This window comes from Camellia sinensis, chromosome 4 (assembly GCF_055761805.1).
Source record: "Camellia sinensis isolate YWXY chromosome 4, ASM5576180v1, whole genome shotgun sequence".
Lineage (NCBI taxonomy): Eukaryota > Viridiplantae > Streptophyta > Magnoliopsida > Ericales > Theaceae > Camellia > Camellia sinensis.
This window is the reverse complement of record NC_138964.1, coordinates 92,233,228-92,244,283: the sequence shown is the minus strand read 5'-3', so window position 1 is coordinate 92,244,283 and position 11,056 is coordinate 92,233,228. Positions and strand designations below refer to the sequence as shown.

Genomic DNA, 11,056 nt, shown 5'->3' with positions numbered 1-11,056 from the left:
GTGCTAGTTCATAGTATTCTTTTAAAAATTTGTGCATATTGATTACTGAATTCATAGTCAAATTCGTTGCTAGTTCAATCTTTGGGGAAATTTTTGTTTTTTATTGTTTGGTTTATTTATTTCAGCTTCAGCAGACTTGATGGTGTTTAGTTTCAACCAAATTTTCAACAAACAAAAAAGGAAAAAAAAAGAAGGGTACATATAATAAAAAAAAAATTCAATTAGTTGTATGTATTTTATTTTAAGAATAATATTAGCAATTTGATATGAGTAAGTATAGTATATTTTTTGAAAGCTAATCAAATTCATTGGCTGTTGAAAAAGTCATTCAGACATTAAAATTTGAACTTCCTAGATTATTAGTTAGTGTTTCTACAAGTCAGGATAGCAACCATAGAATATTGAGTTAAATCATAACTAAAAGCCCCCTTATTAGTTTATGAGTTGCACTATAGAGTTTTATGTGTACTTGGCATGTTTGCTCGGGGCATGTCCAGTTAGTCATGTCGAACACATGTACCTTATCCAAGTGTTGCATGTCTAACACAGCTACTTCATGCTTTTAGAGAAGTCCATGTAACATATCTAGTAAATGTGACATGTTAGAGGAATTGAAGACTCTCACACATGGATGTGTGCGCATACAATACAACTACACAAGGTAACTTCAGCAAAAGATATAGAATGCTTGAATCCTCTAAAATTTCTCGGGCTTTTATAGCAATGGAAACTCTTGTATGCCTTTTTTTTTTTTTTTAATTGTTAAATTTGGAATTCTTTTGGTGCAGCAACAATGCCATGAGCTTATGGACAAAAATAAAAGGCAAGGGTTCCGAATTGACAGGTCCCCAACCTATTGGAAAGGTATTGACATTGATCACTCCATATTCTCTATGTTGTACTTCCTGTCTCTAATAACTTAGTTCATCAATAATGCTATGATTTTTATATTCAATATTGAATTGATACTATTAAATGATAGTTTGTGCGTTTTTCTTCTTTAAGGCCATTATGAACAATCTACCAAAATCAGAAATGGTAGACAAATGTAGTATAGCTGGACCTAGGTTTGTGAATGTTGTGTTATCAAAGGATTGGATAGCAAAGGTATTAGTTAATTTTTGACAGCAATGGATAGGAATGGTAGGATCATGAGCTATCTTGGTTTCTTCACTCAGTGTGAATGTCTTGTTTACTAAAATATATTGTTGCCACTGCAGAGCATCCAAAAGATGCTAATAAATGGTGTTGAAACATGGTCGCCGAAACTTACAGTCAAAAGGGCAGTGGTTGACTTTTCCTCACCCAACATTGCTAAAGAAATGCGTGTCGGCCACTTGAGATCTACAATTATTAGAGACACTCTAGCCCGTATGCTAGAGTTTTCAAATGTTGAGGTTCTTTGGAGAAACCATGTTGGTGACTGGGGAACACAGGTAAGTGTGTGTGTGTGTGTGAGCACATGCATTCTGTATGTGTGTTTGTTTTCTCTCTTTTATCTTGAAATTTTATATAAGTTCTGTTAAAATTATTTATTTTTTGATGGGGGTTTCAGTCATGGGTTGTCCTATTTTATGAGTCAACTTTTTCATTTGGATCAAAATAATTTCTTGGGTGAAACAGTAGTTTGAAGTTCTTCGGTGCCTTTTCCTTCCCTAATATGTGGTGGAAGAAGGAACTCCAACAGACCCTTCTTGTATAATTGTATTAAGTGGAAAAATTATGCTCTTTCAAATTTTTTGTTGATTATTGCTGCTCTAGAAGGTGATAATATTATGGCCTCTTTGCTGTCTGAATTATGAAAGTCTATTTCGATAATTTTTTTGTTACTTTCCTATTATGTCTTAAAGATATTATTTATGTTTTGCAGTTTGGTATGCTAATTGAATTTCTTTTCGAAAAATTTCCGAACGTGGAGGTTGTCAATGATCAAGCTATCGGAGATCTCGAGGTGAGATAAAAATTTTGGAAATTAGGTCCATTTCCTGAATTGGTACAGACATAATACTTCTTCATGTCACTTGAATATTTTTTATGCTACATCCAAGCAACAAAGTCCCTTGCTTAGATTAGCAAATAATTCAAGTAACTAGTTGCTTGTGCTGCTTTGAGCAACTTATGCCCTTGATTCAATTTTTTTTCATTGAAATGAATCATGAAATTCAGTGAAAGTGGGTATTATTGGTTTAACTTGAATGCTGTTATTAGGCATTCTATAAGGCATCAAAGCAAAGACTTGACGGTGATCCTGGATTCAAGGAGAGGGCACAACAAGCGGTGGTCAGTTTCCAGGTGAATCACTTACCTTTATGCCTTAAAGACTTGTGAGGTTGATTGTAATAATTAAATTTCTCATTTGTAAAAGAACTTAAAAACTGTAAATTTCAATTTTCTATTTTGGAGGAAATCTAATTTATAAACTATAAATTTTGTTTCTTCGTTTAGGAAGAAAATTTGGTTAATGATTTTATCTCGAGGTTTCATTATGTTTCATCATTTATCTTATTTGGTTTCATTTCCTATGGCATAACTTGTATCACAGGGTGGGGAAGAGAAGTATCGAAAGGCATGGGCACAAATCTGTGAAATCAGTCGAAGGGGATATCCAAGAGTTTATCAACGCCTAGGAATTAAGATAGAGGAGAAGGTACTTAACTGATATTTTTCTTTCTAACTAATGACAATGTCAAACATTGATTGTATTTTCCACACCTGTTTTATGCGCCATGGAGCCACGTAAAAAAGACCCCAACTTTTGATTTCAATCTATAGCGTGCATGCTGAAAATAGAACATTCTTGGTTTATGGTTCACAGCCCCCTGCCCCACCAATTGTATATTTCATCCGATTCAAATGTATCTGCTTTAAGTCATTGTCACTTTATATTTTGACTGATGTTGTCAGGTTGGCCATTTTGTATGACTACTTGAACTGATGGTAGCTTGATATCTAAGATCACAATTCTACAAAGGCAAAACATTGTTATTTCGTCATCTTAGTTACTTCTTGTATAGCTGTAATAACTAAAAGATTACTTTAAATTAGTGGGCACAAGAACTGTGGCAAGACTAGACTATGAATCTTAGTTGAATTACATTATTGCATATGCAATGAGGACATTAGTATGGTACAGGCTTAGAGTATGGGAGGCCAGAGGCCCATAAATGTAATTTATCACTGTTTATTCTTTTTTATTTTGGACTCAAGCAAATTACTCAATTCAATAGAACTAGTATTTTATATGCTAGTTTCAATCAGGAAAATTAAAAGTAAAGATATAGATAGGTGATGGTTTTGAGGTGGCATTTGGTGTTGTAGACGATGATTCTTTTACAATGGATTTTGAACAATTGTAAAATTGAAAGTTTATGGAAAATGTTATACATATATATATATATATATATATTTATAATTATTGGATTCTCATTCTTGAATGGTAGATGTGTAACGAGTGAGGAATGCATCAGAACATGTTCAGGCTAGAGTGACTAAGTTGGTTAATGCTGATTTGTGGTTATGTTAACCATAAAATGTCTCATCAGTATGAAGTCAAAGTTGTGTGTTTGCCCAGTGATATTGTCTTTGACATTGAGAAATTCTTCTGCTTCACATCTGATACAGGTCAAGTGTTCAGCAAAACAATGCACTATAATGGCATATATCTATATATTTAATGTTTTCTGATAGAGAAATGCTATTTATCACCAAATTCTTTTTTCACCATTTTATTTCACTTCCCATCAAGGTTTTAAAAAGCGGCCGCAACCGTTATGTAACGCCGTTACGTAATGGTTTTGGCGGTTACCGCCACCCGTTACGGCCGCTTTTGCAGTGTGATTGAGATTCACAGGTGTGTCGGCCGTAGCAGCTGCCGTAGCGGTCGTAACGGTGTCGTAACAGCCGTAACGACTTGTTACGCCCCATTACGTAACTGTTCCAAACTGTTTCTTTCGAAAAAACACACAAAAAAAAGCTGAAAATGGGGGAAGAGGGATAGAGAGAAGAGGGAAGATAAAGAGAAAATGGAGGAGCAAGAGATAGAAAGAGAAGAGGGAAGATGAAGAACATGTTATTGATTTGTTTAAGCTGTAAGACCTATGTTATTCTATTCAACTGCTATCACTCAACCATTTTGTTTGTGTATGTCTATCTATATATTGTTTGAAAATAATAATAATAATAAATGTGGTCATTAGCTATTTAGCTTGGTTAAAATATGTGTATATATATATATATATTTAGGCTCTTATTTATTCTCTTACTTTTGTCATTGTTTATCTTATATATAATAGTTAGTGATTGATTTTTTGTATAATATAAAGTCATTAATTATTAAAATAAAATGTAAAAAATTCAATTTATAGTGATTTAAAAATATGAAATATATTAGATCATACTTAAAAATTTACAAAAATTGATCAATATTTATTTTTAACCCAATAAATATGATCATGGAAAAAAATATGCGTATCGGTAAGTTTTTTTCAAATTGTGCGAAAAATAAAAAAATTCACGGTTCCGGTTACCGCAACCGTTACACTACGGCATTTACACCCCGCAACCGCAACCGCGCCACCGTTACGGCGACCGCAACCGCTTTTCAGAACCTTGCTTCCCATGTTTTCCATGCAATAAAAGCAATGTGTATGTGTAGGATCCACCATATTAAAACATAGTGGGACTTACCATGACACATGGGAAACACAGAGGGGGTGAAGACTTTTTGTAATATATAGCAACTCTCTCTCTCTCATAAGTCTTACATTATGCTTATTCCTGAATTTGATTATTGTTACACATGCTATTTAAAACCCTATTTGGAAGTGAAGTTGTAGGGAGTGTCAGATGGTGGCATGATTTGCCCGCCCTTGAATTTCATATGAGTAATGAACATATCGTACTCATGAAATCAACTGTTCCTATGATTGAGTGGCAAAATCACTTGTAATTATTTTGTTTTTTGCCTTCCCGTCAGGGAGAAAGCTTTTACAATCCATATATACCTGGAGTTTTAGAGGAATTGGATAAGCAAGGATTAATTGAAGAAAGTGAAGGTGCTTGTGTGATCTTTATTGAGGGGAAAAATATACCTTTAATTGTTGTGAAGAAGGATGGTGGTTTCAACTATGCTTCCACTGATCTTGCGGCTCTTCGGTTAGTGTTTTAAAATTTGGAGTTGATTAAAGTGTAAATTATATGACCCTTCAATATGTCTTTCATTCTTGCATCTATACTTATATATGTTTAATCTAGCATCTGATCTGCATGATTTATATAATGCATCTCTCCATGTTTCTTCCTTTAAAGATATAAATTATATGATAGAATCATCTTGTGGTTCATGTGGTTGAAAAGAGATCTGCTAGATGGAATTTTATGACCCATTTTTAAAGTTTACCTGGGTAATATGTGACTGCTATTTGAACTTAAATGTCATGGTTGGACATGCATTGCTTGTGCACCTTTTGTTGGAGCGGTAGCGGAATGAGTGCATTTCAGTTAAACCAGCTGCTTTCAATAATTAGGTATCGTCTTAATGAAGAAAAAGCCGAATGGATAATCCATGTAATTATGTTGGCCAGCGAGAGCACTTTGAAATGTTTTTCACTACAAGTATCAAATTTCATGTCCTGTGCTTCATGACTTTTCATGCTTTGTAGAGAGATGGGTAACATACCACTGTGAGTTTGACGGCCTTCCTTTCTATCTCTCCTTCTATTAGGCTGCGAAACGTGTTGGTTGGCTTCCAGCTGGTGAGAATATGTATCCTAAAACTAACCATGTGGGTTTTGGTCTTGTTCTTGGAGAGGATGGGAAACGATTTCAAACTTGCAGTACTGAAGTGGTTCGATTAATTGATTTGTTGGATGAAGCAAAGAGTCGCTGTAAAGCAGCTCTTGTAGAACGAGGTATAATAATGAATGATCTGCACTCTAGTTGTTTTCCTATATAGCAAGGTAGCGCTTTTTATGTTCCTCATATCTATGAACTTATGCATGACATAGCATCTCATCTTTTTGATACATTAGTTAAAACTGAAGTTTTGATATAATCTCTTCAAATCTTGATCAGGTAAAGCTGATAAATGGACAGAGGAGGAGCTTGATCAAACAGCTGAGGCAGTTGGTTATGGGGCTGTTAAGTAAGATCCTCTATCCTCGTTAATTTTCTTACTTGGCAATGTTGACTGTGTGTTGCTTGTCCTCCTTTTGTACTTCTCCTTTCTATCTTAATAAAATCTTTCTTTTGTTGCTGTTTAAAAAAATGTTGATTGTGTTGCTGTTGTTGAATTTTGTCTTTGTAAACTGACAGTTGCAATGTTTGGGGTAAAACAATGTTAATATATTACATGTGGATGTGGTGTATCCTAAAAAATGTTCTGTGACAATTTGCCCTTGCCTCCCAAATTCTTCTTCAAATCTTTAATCTAACTCTTCCTACAAGTCTTTTATTCAAAAACACTTTAAATATACGCATTAATATGTTAATGCATATTAAATTATGATTAGGATAGGAAAAAACACATGAAAATAGTAGTTTTATATTCATCTCAAGTATATTGATGAAATATTTTCCTCTAAAGTTATAAAAATACTTAATTGTGTAAATTACATTGATATTTTTTATATTTCGGTCCTTATGTCAATTGACTCAGGATTCAAGATTTTGTCTCATTGATTAAGTTGTTAGTGGTTTTCGATTGATTAAAATGTAATCGGTGTTATCAATTTGATCAAAATTGACACAAAGTTGCCTTATTCAAATATAAAGGTGGGTAAATCTTTTCCTTATTTTTGTGCAGATAATTATACATCTTTTTGGTAATTTCTTGTTATTAATCATAGCAATGTAAGTATTAGGAGGTCGAGCATCCTTATGGTTTAGAGATGAGTTTTTGTTGTGGAACTGGAAATTAACATTACTGGCACAGAAAGAACCTTATACTTTGGTCACTTAATGTAAGTTTCAACTGCATCATCTTAAACATTCTGAAGGAGAAATGAAAATGAAGATAGTTGTTATTGGCTATTTAGTTATGTGATACTTCGTCACATGTTTGGTCTTTGTGATTAATCTTTCATAAACCATATGTAATTTTGAAGCCTTTTAAGATAGTTTATGTACTTTGTCACGTGTTTGGTCCATGTAGTTAATCTGTGCGCGCGTGCATGTGTTCATTTTTACTCAAACTTATCTATTTACTTTGACAACTTTCTTTAGTGTTTTTGGGTCAGTTTTGGCTATTTTTATAATTCCTTTAAGATTCTTATTTGAACTACAATCACTTTTTACTTTATGTTAGCCAACTTTTTTATAAGAAATCATTTAGCTGTCTGTTTATGTGGTGCTCTTCCTCTATAGCTTTCACTACCAACTAGGAGCTCTCTTAACTTGGAGAATGAAAATTTTGTTTCAGAAATTCTGAGTCAGATTTCACATACATTAACTTCTCATTTGGCACTCAAGCAGCCCACTAGGAATGTTTACGGCTTTACCATAGTTATAGCTGATACGGCCTAAACTTAGTCGAAATAGGGCTTTCGGGAGAGAAAATTCAAAACAGCTCCCGAACCACCGTGTGGCTCTCACAGACAGCTTCCCCATGACAAATATGACTTGTGACAACTGACGGAATGTAATTCGGGCCTGTAGGTTGGGAGATAGAGTCGAATAAGCCCTAAACTTAGTCGAAAAAAGGCGTTTTGGGGGCGAAAATTCAAAACAGCACCTGAACTACCGTGTGGCTCACACGGATAGCTTCACCGTGACAACTAGGACTTGTGATAATTGACGTAACGTAATTCGGACCCGTAGGTTGGGAGTTAGAGCTGAATACGCCCTAAACTTAGTCGATAAATGGCGTTTCGAGGGCGAAAATTCAAAACAGCCCCGAACGAACTTGTGACTCGCACGGATAGCTTCGCCATGACAAATAGGACTTGTGAGAACTAACGGAACGTAATTTGGACCCGTAGGTTGGGAGTTAGAGTCGAGTACGCTCTAAACTTAGTCGAAAAATGCCATTTCAGAGGCGAAAATTCAAAACAGCCCCCAAACCACCGTGTGATGCACACGGACAGTTCCCCCATGACAAATAGGACTTGTACAATTGACGGAACGTAAACCGGACCCATAGGTTGGGAGTTAGAGCCGAATACGGCTTAAACTTAGTCGAAAAAGGACTTTTCGGGGGCAAAAATTCATAACAGCCGCCGAACCACGGTGTGGCTCACACGGACAGTTCCTCCATGACAAATAGGACTTGTGAGAACTGATAGAACGTAATTCGGACCCGTAGGTTGGGAATTAGAGCCGAATACGCCCTAAACTTAGTTGAAAAAGGGCGTTTCGGGGGGCGAAAATTCAAAACAGCCTTCGAACGACCGTGTGGCTCGCACGGATAACTTCGCCATGACAAATAGGACTTGTGACAACTGACGGAACGTAAACCGGACCCGTAGGTTCGGAGTTAGAGCCGAATACACCCTAAACTTTGTCTAAAAAGGACCTTCCATGGGCGAAAATTCATAACCCCCGAACCATCGTGTGGCTCACACGGACAGTTCCCCTATGACAAATAGGACTTGTGACAACTGACGGAACGTAATCAGGACCTGTAGGTTGGGAGTTAGAGCCGAATGCGTCCTAAACTTAGTCGAAAAAGGACTTTTCGGGGGCGGAAATTCATAACAGCCCCCGAACTACCGTGTGGCTCACATGGACGGTTACCCCATAACAAATAGGACTTGTGAGAACTGACGGAACGTAATTTGGACCCGTAGGTTGGGAGTTAGAGTCGAATATGCCCTAAACTTAGTCGAAAAAGGGTCATGTGTGGGCGAAAATTCAAAACAGCCCCCGAACGACCGTGTGGCTCGCACGGATAGATTCGCCATGATAAATAGGACTTGTGAGAACTGACGGAACGTGATTCAGATTCGTAGGTTGGGAGTTAGAGCCGAGTACGCCCTAAACTTAGTCGAAAAAGGGTGTTTCAGGGCCGAAAATTCAAAACAGCCCCCGAACCACCGTGTGGCTGGCACGGATAGTTCCCTCATGACAAATAGGACTTGTGACAACTGACGGAACGTAAATCAGACCCGTAGGTTGGGAGTTAGAGCCGAATACACCCTAAACTTAGTCGAAAAAGGACTTTCCAGGGGCGAAAATTCATAACAGCCCCCGAACCACCGTGTGGCTCACACGGACAGTTCCCCCATGACAAATAGGACTTGTGAGAACTGACGGAATGTAATTCGGATCCGTAGGTTGGAAGTTAGAGCCGAATACGCCCTAAACTTAGTCGAAGAAGGGCTTTCCGGGGGCAAAAATTCAAAACAACTCCCGAACGACCGTGTGGCTCTCACGGATTGCTTCGCCATGATAAACTGAAAACGCCCTAAACTTAGTCGAAAAATGGCGTTTCGGGTGCAAAAATTCATAATAGCCACCGAACCACCGTATGGCTCACACGGATAGTTCCCTCATGACAAATAGGATTTGTGAGAACTGACGGAACGTAATTCGGAATCGTAGGTCGGGAGTTAGAGCCAAATACGTCCTAAACTTAGTCGAAAAAGGGCGTTTCGAAGGCGAAAATTCAAAACAGCCTCGAATACGCCTTACACTTAGTCGAAAAACTTGCAACACTAAGTTAAAAAAGCAACAACTTTATTAAAATAAGATCTACACATTCTAATAATTGCCTTTATATATTTATAGGACGAAGAAATTGCATATTACATTGTTTGTGCAGCTGGTTGGAATGAATATTGGATGATACATATATATATATATATATATATATATATACTTTTCTTTTATTTCCAAGAAGACATTTCTTGATTGTTCTACTTTAAATGCATGTTAGAACATGTTTCATATGGTTGACTGAATTGATATTTTGTAACCAATTTTAATGTTTCGTTTTTTGTTTTTATTTGTAGATGGCTTTGTTGCGTGGACTTGTGGATAATCCATATTGGTGTATGGAGAAGAATTTTCACTTTTGTGTAGAACTAATAAAATACTTTTATCGTCCTCAGCTTTTGTGTAGTTCATTATTACTGATACAGAAAACTTTTGACAATCAACAGATAATGACTGTCGTGGTACATAAATCACCTTCTGTCGTGGTACATATATACCGTTTGTCGACGTACATGTAGGATGTTTTGTCATGGTCCATAGAAAATTTTTGTCGTGGTACATATATCACCTTTTGTTGTGGTACATATTACGATGGTAATTTGTACCATGCCAAATAGTAATTTCACTTGGTAGTAAATGTATTTTTCTGTATACGGAGGACTTTGATTTTTGTATGATATATTTTGTATAGAATTATTATTTTAGTTTGGACAATAGTTGATTTGTATGGACTTTTATATTTATTGTTATTTATTTTTGGTATATGGATGCAGATTGTGGAATGATTGATAGTATGTATCATTTTATTTTTTACGTATTATAGGTTGCATTGTATATAGACAGGTTGTGGAGAAATTATAATTTCGCGATAAAACATAATATCATGTTTTTGGCAACTAAACAATTAGTAGCTAAAAAGAAATTGGGAAAAGACATTTGGCGACTAACAGTTTTGTAGCAAAAAAAAAAAAAAAAAGACATTTAGCGATTAGAAGTTTAGTAGCCAAAAAAAAAAGACATTTGGCGATTAAAACTTTAGTAGCCAAAAGAAAATCAAACATTTGGCGATTAAAATATTTCGTAGTTAAAAACAAAAAATTAAATTATAAACACACTTTTGCCGACTAAAATTTTAGTAGCCAAAAATGTAGAACTTTAGGCGACCAAATATTTAGTAGCCAAAAGAGGAATTCTTTGCCGACTAAACATTTAGTAGCCAAAGATGGGGGACTTTCGGTGGCTAATTTTTTAGTAGCCAAAAAAGAACTCTTTGCTGACTATAATTTTAGTAGCTTAAAAGGTGGGACTTTAGGCGACTAAAAGTTTGGTCGTCGAAAAGGGTTTAATTTAATTTAATGTTCAACCCTTTGGTGACTAAATATTTAGTTGGCAAATGAATACATTT

General features: G+C 35.8%; 1 protein-coding gene across 4 annotated transcripts in view; it reads left to right on the top strand.

Annotated features, from left to right (window-relative positions):
- Positions 1–10,400, top strand: part of LOC114317669 (arginine--tRNA ligase, chloroplastic/mitochondrial-like) — a 53,350-nt gene extending 42,950 nt beyond the window's left edge. The window contains exons 6-16 of one of the 4 annotated variants that reach the window (XR_014366740.1): positions 567–661; positions 789–864; positions 1,006–1,107; positions 1,221–1,436; positions 1,871–1,951; positions 2,209–2,292; positions 2,543–2,647; positions 4,976–5,154; positions 5,723–5,909; positions 6,073–6,142; positions 9,948–10,018. Coding sequence is in view for 2 of the 4 variants with exons in the window: in XM_082925325.1 (XP_082781451.1) it covers positions 600–661; positions 789–864; positions 1,006–1,107; positions 1,221–1,436; positions 1,871–1,951; positions 2,209–2,292; positions 2,543–2,647; positions 5,723–5,909; positions 6,073–6,142; positions 9,948–10,017 (1,053 nt within the window). In the remaining 2 variants the exon portion in view is untranslated. Of the gene's footprint in view, positions 1–566; positions 662–788; positions 865–1,005; positions 1,108–1,220; positions 1,437–1,870; positions 1,952–2,208; positions 2,293–2,542; positions 2,648–4,975; positions 5,155–5,722; positions 5,910–6,072; positions 6,143–9,947 lie in introns of all 4 variants that reach the window. The other 3 variants (XR_014366741.1, XM_082925325.1, XM_082925326.1) reach the window with 3 other exon arrangements.
- The last annotated feature ends 656 nt before the right edge of the window (positions 10,401–11,056 follow it).